The sequence below is a fragment of the Corapipo altera genome, unplaced genomic scaffold, assembly GCF_003945725.1.
Source record: "Corapipo altera isolate COAL_440 unplaced genomic scaffold, ASM394572v1 22, whole genome shotgun sequence".
In the NCBI taxonomy this organism is placed as follows: Eukaryota; Metazoa; Chordata; class Aves; order Passeriformes; family Pipridae; genus Corapipo; species Corapipo altera.
The window spans coordinates 1,874,695-1,892,216 of record NW_020884886.1 but is presented as its reverse complement, the minus strand read 5'-3'; the positions used below and the strand labels follow the sequence as shown (position 1 = coordinate 1,892,216).

Genomic DNA, 17,522 nt, shown 5'->3' with positions numbered 1-17,522 from the left:
AACAAGGAGTATTTTTTTATAATAGGTGCCAGCAAGGGGAATTAAGCTTTGTAACATTTACTAGACTTGAGATGAAAGAGATCAGACAGGAATTTAATCAAGTGGATAGGAATATCCCTTCCTGCCTAAATCTGTTGTTTCTATCAGTTATCAGTGAATAGTCAAATGAGTTACACTTCAATCTGCTTACCCCTTAAAGTTAGTCCCTTTGGCAGTGGACTGTTCCTTCATAGGTTTGTCCCCAGCTGTGATGGAATAATAGTTATACTGGAAGGTACAAGTTGGCCTTAATACTAAAATGTGCTGTTTTTCCTAAAAGAAGCTGGTGCAGTGAAAAGCAGTCAGGCAAACATGCAGCTGCAGAAGAGCAGACAAACAGGATGATGAAAAGCAATGCCTGAGAGAGACAATTAGAGGAAGTGTCTTGTATCAACACACAATGTCCTCCCCAGCCTCCTGTCAGCTTCTTTTAATACTCCTGAAAAGATCAGGGACAACCCAACATAAAGAGGGTCATCAAGTCTTCATGTAATTTTATTAGTTAAAGAATTGTTTAGAATGAACAATTTAGAAGCCTATTTTTTTTTTTTTTTAGCAAAAGGAAACCTGAAAAAGGTAGCACAATTTACAGTTACTAAAATGTAATATAAGGGATGTGATTATTAAAATGGAAACCAATCTGTGCTACCTCTGTTTTTTTCCTGTTTGCTGCAATATATTGGTCTCTGGAGTTATTTCATGAGAGCAGCTGTCCAATAAGGTTATTCAATTATATTTCTGTAATGCAGGTTGGTACTGTTTCAATAAGACAATAGAAAGTCTGGGGCCAACTTTTGATGTCATTACTCTGAAGCTGGAAACTTTGTTTTCCTTGCTTCTGCTTAAACTACATGTCAGTATACACCACCAAGAATTGAAGTGATAAAATACCATGGAGTATTACTCACTTCAGAGTAAAATCATGGAGGAAGCTGAAGATTCCTGATCTAGTTGAAGATGCCCTTCTCATTGCAGGGGGGAGTTGGACTAGATGACTTTTAAATGTCCCTTCCAACCCAAACTATTCTATGAGTCTAAGCAGGTATGGAAAAGGGAGTTAAGGAGCCTTAGTGCTATTTTGTTATGTTTCCTGAAGTGAGTTGCATCTCTCCTAATTTCAGTGCTCTAAAATAAAAATTAGTGGAATCTTTTGAGATTTTAGGGACGCACTAGTCAGTGGTAGATTCTACAGTGATTGGGACCTAGAAATAAGGATTGAAATATTGGTATTCATTGGTGAAAAAGTAGGCTTAGGTGGCTTTCATTTTGTTTTTTTTGGTTTTTTTCCAAACTACCTTGAATACACATAAAAGAAGAGAAATACCATTGGAAACCTGAGGTTATAAAATTTAACCAAAGATTATCCTTAAATATATGTATAAATAAATGTGATCTAAAAGATTTAGACTTTCATAAAAGTAATAGAAAATTAGCCAGTAAAATGGTGACAGAAATGTGGTATTTCATGCTGTAGGCATAGTTACTATATAAATCAATGAAACCTGAAGTGGTATGCTTTGTGTACTGCATTACAGTGAAATATCAAATTATTTCCCCCTGGGATGATTGGTTAGTTGTGATTTATACAATTACTGTAATACCTTCAACTTCATAATTTCTGGAGAGATGGAGAGTTCTCAAGCACACTGCGGGAACAGATTGGCTGATCAGCGTGAAGTAGCATTTATAATTCATGTTAATGTGGTGTGATGGGCTGAAGTAAGGTAAATGAGAGTATAATTTGTAATTAATACCTAGTTTATAATGTTTAAAAGCAACCTTTAAGTGCATGTTCCTTGAGATGGATTGGCAGGAGTCATAACTAAGTTCTCAAAGGCATCTGAAGGGTCTGTTTTTCTATTCCTCCTGGCAAGAGGTATATGAGGGCAGCAGTGCAGTGTGGGACAGCCCATCACCTCAAACCCCATTCTCCAGGTGCTGCCCAATCCCACAGGCTCTCTCTGACTGTTTGCTGTGTTTTGGAACAGCACCCACCCTACCAACACACAGGCAACTGATCAATAGCCTCGTATCCCAAACACTGTGATGTTGCCAACTGGAGATGCCTGAGGTAACTAACAGATGTGTGTATGGTTTTGGAGTGGACACTGCCTGTCTGTTCTGTTCCCATGTAGTCCCTGCTGCAATGCAGCCCACACTGATGCATGTGAGGCACTTGATGCTTACCTGTAGGACTTACATAACTGTGCCTAACTGTGTGTGAAATGTAGGGTGTGTTAAGGAGGAATAGAACATAAAATCATCTCAAGGTGTGCATGACAAAAACCAAGCAGATTTGAGATAGGATGGATTATTTTCAGTTTTTCTCAGCCTTGCATTTATGGGTCGTTAAGGATATGGCACCTGGATCAATGGTAGTCTTGTTACACAGAAGACAAGTTCTGCATTACATTCCACAACAGTCTTGCTCAACTCCAAACTGCTGCATCTGATATTTAATGATGCATAGTGCATGATAGATCTGCTAAACCATACACTTGATTTAGACCTGAGCATATCACTCTAAATTTGCTGTCAAACAGTTTTTCATCAGTGTTTTTTGTAGCTGGAATGATAGGAAGAAATCTAATTTTGTGATCAAAAGCAAAGAGGCACCAAAGCCCTGTACTCCACCTGAAGGACTTTTGTCTGAACAATGCTCTCTTAGAACAATGGCCTGGATGTGTCCCTTGGAGCCTTCTAGCCACCAATGCAAAATGCCACAATGAATTATTGCTTTGAAAAGCAGGAGTGTGCGAATGAACCTTCCAGCACACTTGGTACATTTCTAGTTTGCATAATGAACTTTAGTATCTCAGCTTCATGCTCAGGAATGTTTCTTTTAAAAAAAAAAAAAAAAACTTTTGAATTAACAGTATCAGTTAATAGACAACTTTTTTGTACTTGCCACATCCAAGCTGGGCTGTGCAATCAACAGGAAAGATAAGAAGGTCAAACAGGAAGAGCTGTGCTGGAGTCAGTTTTGAGCAGAGCTGAGGAAGGCACGGATCTACAGGGTCTTTACCAGCATATTATAGGGAATCAGACCTGGAAAAGGTAGGAGAAGTCCTGTGCTCTATACCTGCATGTTCCTCTTTTGCTCTGTTTTAGGTACTGTTCATCTGGTATTTGACTGTAGGTTTATTGCCAATGTGTTAGAATTGCAACCAGCTAAGCAGGGGTAATTTCAGTAGTGTTCTGTGCTTTGGTGTGTCCATAATGATATGACTGGAAAATATATGTAAATGTGATCTATCATGGTTCTAATAACCTGCTGGGAGTTCCTGTGCTGCTCTGTCTTCCCTCTTCCAGTTAGTGTTGTGTGAGCTGAGCTGCTCAATAGCTGAGCTGTTCAATAGCAGCAGCTCCTACTTTATTTTTCTGCATTAGCTGCCACAGGCAAATTCTGTTATATCGAGCACTCAAAATCAAGTGCTGAGGTTCACAGATGCCTTTTTTAATTTTATAACAGTGATCTGATTGTGGGGTTTTTTTGAGAATCCCAGAGTTTATGCTTGGTTTCAAGCAATTATGAGATTGTGGATTTTAGTATCCAGTTTTTCATATCTAAAATTGGAAATTTTGGACTTATGGTGCTTTCATAGCTGGATTGAGGGTACAAGGCATATTTCAGTGCTACTGAGATATGAAGAAAATTAATTGTAAGGGAGGGTTAAAACTTTTAAAGGAATCTCTGAAGCTTGCCAGGGCTTTTTTTTTTATAGACTAGCCTGAACAATGATACTGCTTGCAACATTGTTTACTGAGGTTTGCTAACTAACCTAAAGCTACTTCAGTGATAAAGGAGTCAATCTTCCATTTCTGGAGAGTACTCAGATTCCTAAGTCTCTATACTCTAACTATAGATTTGCTTTGTTTCTGTGTAATAAATAAAAATTTTCTATACACAATCTAATATGGATTATTTTTTTTTTATATTCATGCCTGTGACTGAATTTCATAGAGATCAAAGCTGTGATTTACTCTCTCTGAGGACAAAGTTTAGCATGATCTTGGCTTTAAGATGTTTGTAGCCTTATACAAAAGATGCAAACCAAATGTGTGTTGAAACTGGGAAGAAGGAATAATAAAATAACTAATCTAGCATCAGTTTGGAAAAATGACCTAGATTAACTGAGGGCAGTATAGTGGCAACACTGAGGTATTGTATAACACTTAGGATGTACAGGAGATGAGGCAGAGCAGATGATCAAGGGTGTACACACAGTCAAATGTGCTTTAAATGAAAACAATGCAGGATTCGCTAGCTGTCTGGTGGTTTGGAACACTGGAGGAACATAATACACTACAAGAGATAAGTAAAAATTTGGGGGCTACCAGAGTGCAGATCCATCAGGAGCTCAGGTGAGATGAGGGGAGAAACAAATGTTGTTGCTGCTCATTTTCTCTGGGTAAGATAGAAACTGGTGCACACAGGAGCAGGGGCAGTAACCTTGTACCATCCAGGATGTTTATAATGTGTGAATAATCCTCTTGGAGTAAATTATTTCAACCTTTCAGCTCTGAACTTCTCCAGCACTTGTGCATGACTGCAAATAATCTGTCTTGATTGCAATCTCTGTAAAACTAGAATGATTATAGTTGCCACTGCCATTGATTACTTGAAGCTAGTCATTAGTAAGTTGTCCTGAGCCTCCTAGAGGGAAGATGATGAATTAAAGAAATACTGTATTACATGCAAGTTTTAGGCGACTGGTTCAAATATAGCCCATTTTTATATACTGGGTCCTAGTTTCGTACTTAGAAATATACCTTTAAAAGGAGAGAGAGAATCTGTTCAGTGGATGCTATTGGTTTCCTCCTTCAACACCCCTTAAATGGAAAGGAATTGGTGGGAGAGTGTTCCTGTCACCCACAACGCCTCTTAAAACAATAATAAAAGGCAAGGGGAAAAGACAGCCCTCAACCTACATGGTTAGGGAAATGGAAAATGTCAAACTGTATATGTTTTGGGTTTTTTCCCTGGGTAGCTGTGCTTTGAAAGAATTCGGTAAATAGGAAGCAACAACACAGGGAAAAGCACGATAGAAGAATTGTTCTATTCAACTTCCAATAGGAGAAAGTCTTATTTTGACCTCATGTTCAACAGCTGTTGAATACAGACCTTTCCTGCCTGCTGTGCCCTGTGAGAAGTGAAGGGGAAGGTGGAGGGACCTTCTGAACCTCACAAATCTGGACAGGTGCCGCCAATGGCTCTGTGTGCTGCCCCACACGTTCCCTGTGTCCAGGGAGCTCACACCACAGGGAGGGAGGATACCAGTGCACCCAGCAGCACTCGAAGTGTTGAGCTGTGCAGTGTCTGCCTCTCTTCTCTCTCTGTTCATTCCCAATGTGAGTACCCACCTCAGAAACTGAGGGTCCCCCAGTGCAGTGGGGAATGCCACATCTTGCCTGCATGGCTCTTATTTTGGAAAAACAGGGATATGATTAACTTTTTATGGCCAACATCCTGCACCAAATAGGAATTTCTTGGTCAAGTTTTAAAGAACATGAGAAAAATAACTTTGTGTAAATTATAAATAAAGCGCTTAGTCAGTGCACATCAATGTAGATTGTAAGAACTGGTTATAGAAGACAAACTTTATATGGTGAGTGGTAGATCTTAAATCTTGAAGATCTTAATCTTGCATTTGTTGCTATCAACAAATGGTTAGTTGCTAACTTAGCATTATACTTACTAGCATTATAGGTTTATGAAAAATTCTCTAATAATGAGAATGACTCAAGCACTGCAGTTTAATATTCTGTAAAGCTGTTTTATATTGGAAGAATATTTTCTCTGGTTTTGTGCCATTGAATCTGCTTTAATTTGTGCTGGAACAGTTTAAAATTGATGAGAAAGCACCAATATAATAAATAGGGTGATTATACTGTAGCATTGCTTATGTGTTACAGTTTTGCTCCTTGGGGTATGTAAGCGATAGTTAAAGGTAAATAGTAAAAGTATAGTGATGTGTAAAGTTCTATGGAATCTTTGTCACTTGGGATCAAATTAGTGTCACTTAGGATACATTTAGATGCTAAAAAAACTTTCAAAAGAGCCTAGGTAGGCTAGGTGCCTAGCTAAAGGGAAGTTATTTACTTTCTTGTTCTCAGTACTTACACAGAGCCACATGGGTTTACATTTGATAGTTAAGGCAAACATTAAAAATGGAAAAGGAATCTACAGAGGAGAGCATGACTGTTAAAAGTGTCTGAAATTTGAGGATATTTTGGTGCATCTTAGAAGAGCTAAGTGAAAACATGCAAAGAACATACCTGTTTTGCTTTTCATTCATTCATTCTGATTTATTTTTTCCCTCTTGGCTTAGGCTCTGGCATACTATGACTGAATCTTCTTACACAGATTATATCCATTTTGATTTGTTCAGATGTCCTACTTGCTTTTGCGGCGCCAAGCTTTATAAGTTCATTCACAGCCCTGTATATATGTTACTCTTACCAACATAAAACTGATGCAGAAGACATGAGAAGTTAATCAATGTCTCTTCTCCAGCTCAACTGAACTCTAGTAATTCAGATCAGAGTATATTTGTTTTCCTAAATTCTGTGGAGGATGATATTTTTGCTTGTGGATAGGAGCTTATGGAAAAAATTAATAATCTGAACACTGAATTTCATTTCTGGGATTAGGGGTAATCCTGATCTAAAAATAACATCTGGCTTTGGATTCATAGAACTATGTAATTTAAATAACCACCTTTGGAATTAAATTATCATTAATACCACAATATTTACATATTTTTAAACAGGAGATACCACTATTTACAGAATATATGTAGAAGAATATTTAATTCCGAAGTGTGAAAACTGGAATGCGTTACATACAATCTTGGTACAGTACTGAAAAGAATAGTGTTAGCTACTGTCATTACTTTAAGGAAAAGATCAGCTATATAAATGGAAAGCCTATCCTTCTCAAAGTGAGTTTGGCCTCTGGCAGGCCTGTATTTTTAATAATTTATAACTAGGTCATCATGTCTGATAGACAGTTTTTCAGGGCAGTTAGTGAGAGAAATACATCTAAAGTCTGAATGACTATGTTAACCAAATGTGTTAGTGAAAATGTTCTTTTCTGAGAGAAGGCATAAAAATTACTTGTGTTTGAGTTACTACCTATGTTTCATAGATGTATATGAATATATACACATAGCTTAATATGGAGAACTGCAATGCAGTACAAAAAGCATATTTTGAAATACAGCAAAGTGGGACAATGAACACAGCAGAACAACATCCAGCCTAGATTTCTTTATACTTCACTAATTTATGGTCTGGTGGTAGATATGGTTGTGGTTTAATTCCCTGAGCTGGTCATACCATGTGTAACTATACCTCATTAATTTCTTATAATTGCATAACTTACCTCTGTCTATATATAATTTACTGTTTTTTCAAGAAGTGCTCATTTGGGGTAAAGGTTTCAATGACTGCAAAGCAGTATATAAGTTGTCAGATAGATCCTGCCTTGTCCTGTATCCCTGTCTGCCATGGCAGGCAGCTGGGCACTGTTGTGCTGTTCAAGAGGTTTGCTCAGGTTTAGGGATCGATGACATGAAGCTTGGAGCACAAGAAGGGTTGGAAGGCAGGGATGTGAAGAAACAAGCCAGAACAATGTGCTTTGGACACCCCAGTGCATGGTAAATGGAGAAGGGAGAAACTTCCTGACCAGTCCGAAGGCAGGTCATAAGGGAATAGTAAGTGACCTGGCATTAGTCTGAGGTTTTAGCAGAGCAAAAGTAATCTTTCATCTACAGCTTTAGATTTAATCAAATTCTGCTGGAAAACAAATGAGAGAGGAATTTTCATGAAGATTATAAGTTTCCATACTGATAATGAGTATAGCTCATTAATGAGTATGACTGGAGTAAACATAGAGGAATTTGGATTAAGTCCAAATGACAGGACTAAATCAAAATCTATCCTGTGGCTTTATGAAACCCCCCAGAGACATGTTAAAGCCCACTGAGGAAAAGGGTCTAAATATCAGTGGGCATGTGCTGGCTATGTGAGTCACATCAATTGTGGATGCATTGGCTGATGGCTTGGCTGTGTCTTCCTGAAGCTGAAGTAGCTTGTGCCCAAGAAAAGGAATTGCAGCATGTCTCATGTCAGTGCCTAGAGGGAGCAGTGAAGCTTACGACTACTTGTGCTCTATTTCTATTTCAATTCATTTTCCTGGTGTTCATGCCAATAACAGTCTTGCTGCCAGTCTCAGCCTCTAGCTTCATTGTTCTGCTTTACTGCAAAGTAATATTTAGATCCTTGCATGCAAACCTTCCTTGTTGTTTGAATTAAGCATGCAGTACCCGTTCCACTCCTGTCACCTTTAGAAAATGATGTTTTTCCCCTGCAATGCCTTTGTTAATGTGAATGATGCTATCCCTTGGAGGCTCTGCTTTAAAGCTGGCCAAGAAAGAATAATTAGCAGTGGGCACAAGTACATTTCACTTCAGGCCATGGATTTTGCCAAGTGTATTGCTTTGTTGCTAAAGTAGTGATGCCACCTGGTTGCAGGAGCTTTTTCTGGGATGAATTTGGGTGTTACACAACAATTCCTCTGAAAGAAGTCTAAAACAAGTTCTTTAATCCATGTTACAATTAAAAATAACTCCTGCAGGAAAGGGATGGCTCTTGAATATGTGCATTTATTCTGACTGTTAGAAAAAAATATTACTGTTCCTTTTTTTCCCCCCTCAGATTGTTAATAATGTTAGTTGCATCACTGTGAGGAACTTCAAATTATGGAGAGTTCAGCAGTGGGGGAGAGCTCATCCATGCTCAGCGCTAATGCCACCTTCCCTGGTCTGGAGGGAAAGCAAGACAAGAAACTGGAGAGGAAAGAAATGGAGCAGGGAAGGTGCAGACCTGACTGCAAATATTTGGAGGGCAATGCTACCATCAACACTGTCAGGGATGGAGTTGGGATGGACACATTGCAAGAACAAATGGGTAAGACCTCTAATATAGCCCAGTCACTCTGCTCTTGACTTCTCTTTGCATTTAAATTACTTTAAACTGTACTTTAAACAAGCTGAGAACTGTCATGTGTTTTTCCAGCTGAGCCTTTTTTTGAAATACAAGAAGTGGCTATATTTCCTCCATGGCAATACTGCATAGATTGGACTATTGAACAATCTGTATTGAAATTCACTTTGGGCAGACAAATGGATTATCCATGAGTAAGATGAGAGGAGATGGTAGTCACCAGAACCAAAGAGCCAGAATACTGAAATGTGACTTCTTTGTCTAGCACTTTTTGCTATATATTTAAGATTCAGAAGCCAAGTTAAATTGTGTGTTTCTGTTGTTATAAAATTTTTAACTTCCTTTTCTAATCAAAAGATATAATACTGTATTTATATTTGTGCAAATGAAGACATACATCTTGCAGTAAGATCATGCAAGTCCAGAAGCACCTTTTCAGTGGAAGGGTGTAGTGGCATAGGTAGGTAGCCATTGCCAGGCTCTTACTTTACTGGGTTCAAGGGCTTTCTAAATGTGAAAATACTTCAAACAATCATGGCGAAACTATTTCATTTAAAATTTTATGTTCTGTGATTTACACAAAGTTTTTCTGTTCAGAACTGCAACTCTTCTGACATCAAATACCAGGTACAAGCATCTCAGAGCAGTATGCAGTTTCTCTTCAGCTTGCCAAGAAGTATGCAAGTCATTCCATTAAGCTGGGATGGGGATGGAGTTCATTTTGAGGTTTTGAATCTAATTATAGCACTTTAAACAGTTTAAACAGGTTTAAACTGTATAGTATCTCTCATACTTTTACTCAAATTTAATAGCAAACTATTATTTTAAATTAAACTATGAGTAATTAAAATTCTTGCTCATAGATTTTGCTTTAAACCTGATTTCTGTGACTTAGGAAAGCTTTAAATAAAATATTACCTGATGTCTTGATAAATACCTTTCAAAGGAAATTATATCTGGTAATATCAAAATAATAGTGATGGCAAGTTCACTTACCAAAAATATGTGCTAATTTGTTGTCCTAATCAACTATTAAGTGATTATCAAAGCCATTGATAACATGTTGTCAATGTTTTGACAATTGCTCTGTTAATACTTCTAAAACAAGAAAAAGCAAAACTACAACCAAGTAAGCTTTGGGGAACTTAAATTTAGAATGCTTCTAAGATACAGTCAACCTACGCTGTGGTGAGTGCACTATCAAGTTTCTATTTAAAAGCAAATATCATTGAGTAGAGATTAAAAAAACCACCACCATCAAACAAACAAAACACCAAACAAAATCCCAATGCCCCTGTGAAACACCCAACCAAAACCCTACAAAAGCAAAAGTGTTTGGGGACTGCAGTCTCTAGTTCTAGTATTCACTAGTAATAGGCCTTAAAATTGTTTTTACTGCTTACTTCGTTTTTGGTTTTTTTTTTTTTGGTGGAGTAAAAAGACTGTTTTTATGTATACTTTTTTATTTGCATAACTTTGTTCATGTAACATCAATAGATGCACTTGAGGGAAGATGCAAAAGACTTGGAAATTACCATATCCTACTATATTACAGGAGCTTTTTTCTTAAAAGCAGAGGAAAATGTCTTGAGATACATGAAAATTGCCTCAGAAGTTTTCTTCTAAAAATGAAAGATCTATTTCTCCCCCTCTTATTCTTAGAAATATCAAGTCTTATCTTCACTGATTTTTGCCAAGAAAACCTTGAGAAAATGGAATTGGTTGGAGTGGGTGTTTCTTCAGCATGAAAATATATAATTCCCAAAAGGATTGGAAGAAATATGGGCTAAAAGAAAAAAAGCAGATTACTCTTAACATAAAGTATACCTAATTTGTGTTATTTTTCTAAAACTAAATTTTTACAGTACCATCTCCAAAGTATTAAGCTCTTAACAAATAGAGGAGGATTAGTTCTCCGTGTATGAATTGGTAAAAGACACAAATATCATTGCCAGTTTATACTACTGAAGCACCAGGCAAGGCCACTTTTTAGTATAGGTGTAAGGAAAAAGAAAATGAAGTCCGACCCTTGCTGCCTCCTGAAGGGGAATTCAGTTTCCTGAGAGTTTGTTTTTCCACCAACTCTCCATCTTGAAACTTTGCATAAAAGCAAGGAAATCAAGATGTAACTTCCCCTGCTCCAGTAGGAGAGAAATGTTCTGCAGACACTTTTTGAGTGTTTGGGGAATTATACAGCAGGAAGGGGAGAAAACAGTTATTTTTTGCTAGTAATTGTCTGATGCACTGGAATATAAATTGGAATATAAAATGCTTTGGAAGTGGGGGGCATTCAAGGGGGTTTTTTTGTGTGTGTGTGAGTTTTATGGACTTAGAAAATGCACATAACCATTCCTTTCATTTATCATAATAGGGTGTTCTCAAAGTGAAAAATGCATGAATGTCAGTTCAAGGATCCTTCCAAATCAGGCAGAGAATTTTCCAACTGGTAAGGCATTTTTTCCCATGATATCTTATAGATATAATGCTTTTCTCATTGCTTTTTTTTTTCTTTTTTAAATTGAGACAACTCAACTATGTCAACATTTGCAGTCGTCACTCCTGTAAAGTTTATAATGTCCTTCATGGCAGATGTGAAGCGTCCAACTTCTACATGAGATTTGTTGAGAATTTCTCATAAAAAGAGGGAATAACTGCTATAAAAACCAGAGATAATTTATCGACTATATTGTAATTGCTAAGAAAAAATGAGCAAATGAAAAGTTCATTGCTTATTTGACATATGGATTTCAATCCTTCCAATGTCTTTTTTTTTTTTTTTTTTTTCAGTTTGTGGCCTTTACAAGTCTCAATTCTTATTTTTTATTTCTTTAATGCTGTATTTTCAATGAAGTGGCAATTAAGTGCAGTTCTTCAGTAAGTAAGTACAGCAGGCTTCCCCTCTGAAGGGCTCATGGCAGGCTCTGTGAATTGAGGGTCTTGGCATATTTCCCTTCTCTTGCTTGTGGAGGAAGAGAAATAGTCATGAAAAACAACACTGGGATGTGCTCTGATTTCTGGATTGATCTGACAAATCACGTCAGTGCTAGACAGTTTTCCCCAGGCATGTGGTTATTTGCACTTAATTTATTTGTGCTCATGTACCTGCTTGTCTCACTCTGTACAGAATTTGAGCTCTTCGTTACTGGGGGTATGGATCAGATATTACAGAAGCAGATGGGAAGATTACCATAGGGTTTTTGGACCATATTTCATTTCTATAAGCCATTAATAGGTGGTTTTTTGACAGAAGTAGCCATATTTCTGTTATCTTCATTCAAATTCAGTATTATTTCAGTAACATTAACTTTATATAAAACTTAAATTGTGTTTCCACAATTACATATTTAACTCTGTATCAATCTGACTATGTAAAACAAAAATACGAATTAAGTAGTAGTCTTGTGTCATTATTTTTTATGGCTTCAGGTAAAATGAAAAGTTCAACAGTTCTGTTCCCTAATAGTGATCTGAATAACATTCAAATACACTAGTTTGTGTTCTTTGTACTACCAATTGACTGTATGACCACAACTGTAATTCAGTAGCAGTGCTTTATATTTCTGAGCCACTCTTCTTGACCTTAAAGTAATGAGTAATTTAGGTGCAAGTCATGGTAAAACTCCTGGAAACATACATAGGAAACCCTCTGAAAACAGATTAAGATGTATTATATGAAACTAAAATGTGAAAAATATCTATTTTACCTGACTAAAAGGTGAAACTCAGAGGAGGTGGAATATTTTAGTATGTACAACAGTACCATTATTGCTGAAAGTGTGACCTATTTACACACTTTGCAACTGGGACTCTTCCTGAGTGGGTATTATTGGCTTATGTACCCATCTGTGTATCTGAAAACTTATGATTTACTGTTATTGAGCTAAATTAATGAATTAGTGCAGAATGAAAGAAGCTTTATCAAAGATCCTCTTTATCTGAGAGAAGCTAGCTGGAACTATACCCTTAGCTTCAATAAAAGCTTCTCATAAATAGATGTCAAGAGCTGAGAACAGGTATCTAGCTGCTTTCAGATGTGCTGTGAAAATCATGTATGTGAGCTTCTAGTTGGACTGTTTAATTTGGCTGGTGCTGTTCAGCTTAGTTGAGAAAAAGCTTTTTCAATATTCAATTTCTAAAAGCCTTCTGAAGTACTGGGGGTGACATGTCAGATAACTATGAATTTAAGATTAGCATAAAGAATTGTTGGAACATGCTGAACTATCTGTGGCTTTTGTTGTTCAGTTTTGGGTGGGTTTTTTTGGTGATGGTTGTATCTGTTTGCCTTGATTTTTTTTTTTTTTCAAATATGCATGGGATATTGGAAATCTGGGCATGTTCACAAGGTCCGTAGAGCTGTCTAATTTGACAAATTACCAACTGCTTACTTTTTTCCTATTTTCCATCCATAAGTGTCACTTGTCTCCCAAAATTTCTATAGACCTGCTTATCATGCTTCTTTGTATAACTGTAGGCTTTATTATGAAAAAATGTGTCATGCTAGGCTCCTATGTCTACTGGATAATAAAAATGTAAAAGAAACATGCAGTAGATGAATTTCTGTGTGCCTGTCTCTGAAGCTGAGAAAATGTTTTAATGTGTATTCTATGATTTTGAGGGATTTTCTGGTTCTCCAAAGCTGAGTTACAGAACTTGTAGCACTGAAAATGGATATCATTCTCCAGATATCTCCTTGAAGTTAACAATGGTAAGACGAAAGAGTGGATGTCCTGATCCCAGACTCCAAAGACAGCTCAGAGGGCAGCTTCGTCTTCTCGAAAACGACAGCAGGGAGGTCATGGCAGTTTTCAGTGTAAGTCAATTGCTTGGAAATTGTTTTATTTATTCAGAGAAGATACCATGTGCTACTGAAACAATCTGAAAGATATTGGGGTTCCATTTCCATGTACGTGCTGCATGTTTGATTTTGAGTGACCAGTGTTTCCCGTTGCCCAAAACCACATAGGGACTTTAGAAATATTAAATGACTGAAAATGACTAGGAAATTGATGTACAATAAATAAACCCAGCTTAACACATGGAAGGGTTTTATTTTAAAAACATTCTGCTTTGATTTACAAATCAAATACAAAAGGAAATAAGGGTGTTGTGTGGTTTTGTTGTTTGTTTGGTTTTTTTTTTAATTTGCCCTCATATTGACTCTTCACTTCAGTTTTCAGTCACTTGGGAGTCATTTGGCATGCAAGTGACCTGGGAAGCTCACTACTAAGCCAAAGAGGAAGTCTGAAGGAGAATAGCCTAAATATTAGACTTCCTAAGGCTAAATGGACATAGCTTTAAATAGCACATTAGAGTTGGCCAAATTTTATTACTGTCTTCAATTTGTTTGTATTTAGGAAACCTGTCCTCTACAACCAATGAGGTTTGCTTTGAATACAAGTTAGTCTCCTCTTCCCTCTTGATAAAAGAGCAGAATGATGCTACTGGACCTCTGGTGTCCCTTTTTGTCTGAGCCATGAGTTCCAGCCTCCTTCACTAGCAAATCAAACCACTGAAATCGTACTTAATGAAGGCTTTGACTGCCTTGGACACATGTTTCTACACCAATTTCCTTTCATGTGTTGTGAAGTCTGCATCACCAGGCTCCTGATTCTGTGGCTGTGAAAACAGTCTGTACTTGGGCTACTCTGCTTTGGATTTTGTTTAGAGGGGAAAGGGTGATGGGATCAGGAGGCAAAGGAACAGATCCATACGAGTAGATGAGATTTGTGGCCTTATTAGAAACAGACTGGGAAAAGACTTTGAAGGAAACAAGATTGATAATGATAAATTTCCTTAGAATGTTGTTTTGATATTTGGCAGCACATAAAGCCCCTGAGGGTGACATACTTTAGCATATGTTGGTAATTTATTAATAGATTTCAGGCTCTCATTAATATGTAATCTAGTGTAGAAAGGGGCATGCAGAAGATCAAAGCAGTGATGAGGCATGTCTGCTAAAGAGGGCTAGGTTGGACTTTTGTATTTTAATCTGTTCAGGTTGTGTGAATTGAAAATATGGAAGTTGAACAGAATTAATTCAAAGACATTTTAAAATTGTGACGTAACAGTCATAAAATCAGTGGATCAGTTCCATCTTGCTCCTATTACAGAAAAAGTTGGAGAGACAATTTCTTCTCTCGCTGCCTTGAGAGAATCAGTTCCTTGATCAGTCCTTAAATTGTTTTAAGCTGCATTTCAATTTTGATGTAACGGGAGCAAGGGTGCAAAGATGGGAAATGTTTGCTTGTGTTATATATAAACATATATACCTGTTATACATGTGCCTTATTCTCTGAGATAGTGGTTCAGATACTTGTCTTAGAAATTACCACAGTTTTTTGTATTTTCCTGAAAGACTGTAGCCAGCAACACTGGAGAGCCCTGATTTTAATCTACTAACTGAAGTGCAAACACTCTCTATTACAACTCTTTCGTTAGAATCCATCAAAATGTACATATTTTTCACTTATTGAAGGTTTTTGTAGTTGCTCCTTTAAGCATTTCTGAAATTTCTTAAAATCCATCATTACCATTTGCAATGATCATTGCTAATCTTTGTTAAAAGTGTAATCTAATGCTATCCTAGCAATGTGAACCCATATGAATGAGGATAAAAGGATATTCGTGCACTTTTTTTTTAAATAATACTTCAGTACATTTAATTCTTTTAACTGTGGAAACAGTAAACTCAGGAATGACTGTTCGGTATTTCTTCTGGACTGAAGATATCTGGAATCAGGTTCAAAGTTGCATCGAAGGAGCTTCATTTTCATATGTGTACAGAGTTCTGAGGATAATCTACAGCAGAAGGTTGTAGATCCAAAAAATTCACAGTGGTTCTAGTGACCTAGAGAAATCTTAAGTCAAAAACCCCAGAGCAGCTCCTGTCCATTATTTAATGTTAACGCTCATGTGTCTGACAAAGGCAGTTCCCGAGCTGTAAATTGCTCTGTGCTAGGAGTGTATTCTTGGAAAGAACTACTAGATGCTTGCCTGACCTTGACATTCTCTTCAGAGGACACTGGTCACTATACATAGACATTTCTGAACTAGACAAACCTTTAGTCTCCATCTGGTCAGGGAGCTCTTTATTTCCTCTGTAAATTAACCTCACTGAAACTGTTCATACAACTGTTAAGCAAAAGTCAGATTAAAACTGGACTCACTCTATCTGTTAAAGAACAGATATATATAGGTAAAATCCTGCATGATTTTTTTTATCCTTCTTTATTGCATAGCATTTTAGCTATGCATTAGTGACAAATTATGCTTGAGTCTAGTATAATTGTAATAAAATATTGTTTTTGATTTTTTAGGAGCTCTCTGCCAGACTCCTGTCTATTCACAGCGATCAAGATCTGATAGTTGTGACGTTTAAAACTTTTGAGGAAATATGGAAGTTTCTAACCTACCACTCACTGGGTAAAGTTGCTTAACCATACAGCAGTTCAATATGATTTTTGTATTCATCTGCAGACAATGTCAGATTGGACAAGGCTCTCAGACACATGAAGGGATTTTTGGCGTGGTCCTGTGCAGGGCCAGGAGTTGACCTTGTGGGTTGCTTCTAACTCAGGTTCTCCTATCATTCTATGGGAATTTGTTGAACACAATTTTGAGATTAGATTTATTAACCCTTAAGAGCAGTAAGTGATGTTCCTGATCTGAGTACCAGTGATTGGGCTGCAGAGATGCTCCAGCCTCCAGGAAAACCTGCCTTTGTCTCAAAGCAAATAACAGCTATTGGTCCTGGCAGATGTTAGATACTCCAGGGCTGGATGATATTGTATTTCTAAGCAGTCTATTCCAGTCCAGATGGTTTTGTCATAAAGTCTAACCTGTGCTGCAATTTAAATGCTTTTGCAGCTTTTTCTGCTCACTGTTGACATATTGATGTTGCTCCTTTGCATGCTTGTTTTGTTTCCACATCTAAACATACCTTTTGTAACAATATGATGCCACTGATTTGAGTTCCACTTTCAATATCCTACAACTTTTCTGAGAGAATAGTGGTCCTTTTTGAAGAATAGCATTTGGATCAGACCTTTGTCTCCATTTTGTTCACCTGATTTTTTTTTTTTCTGTGTATAGGAAGCTTGTGTGCATTATGATTGAATTTACCTGTTTCCATCATAGAAATTTTAAATAATGAATTTTATTTTTAATTTTGTGTTTGCTATTTACTTGCTAATTTGTATTTTTAAATGCTCCTTAGAGAAGCAGAAAAAGGATTGTTCCAATCCAATTTTGCAGATAGAACATAGAGGAAAGAAGCTGCTTCTTGGGAAAGGCTGTGGCTAACAGGGAATTGGTTCAGTATCTTCAAAATAGCAAAGTAGCACCTTAATCACTGTCCACCATTCCTCTCCATCATTACCTTTTGCACAAGGATTTGCTAATGTATTAATGTTGGTCCTTTAAGTAGTAATCTGCTATCTGTAACATGCTCATTATGATGAGCCAACCCAGATATC

The 17,522-nt window shown here is 37.1% G+C and overlaps 1 protein-coding gene across 3 annotated transcripts in view; it reads left to right on the top strand.

Moving 5' to 3' along the window:
* The first annotated feature begins 2,988 nt into the window (after positions 1–2,988).
* SH3TC1 (SH3 domain and tetratricopeptide repeats 1) overlaps positions 2,989–17,522 on the top strand; it is a 31,335-nt gene continuing 16,801 nt past the window's right edge. Inside the window, exons 1-5 of one of the 3 annotated variants that reach the window (XM_027642981.1) lie at positions 2,989–3,096; positions 8,761–9,012; positions 11,420–11,494; positions 13,731–13,858; positions 16,365–16,470. In XM_027642981.1, the coding sequence (XP_027498782.1) occupies positions 8,805–9,012; positions 11,420–11,494; positions 13,731–13,858; positions 16,365–16,470 (517 nt within the window). In that variant the 5' untranslated portion in view covers positions 2,989–3,096; positions 8,761–8,804. Of the gene's footprint in view, positions 3,097–7,591; positions 7,701–8,760; positions 9,013–11,419; positions 11,495–11,835; positions 11,927–13,730; positions 13,859–16,364; positions 16,471–17,522 lie in introns of those variants that run through there. The other 2 variants (XM_027642982.1, XM_027642983.1) reach the window with 2 other exon arrangements.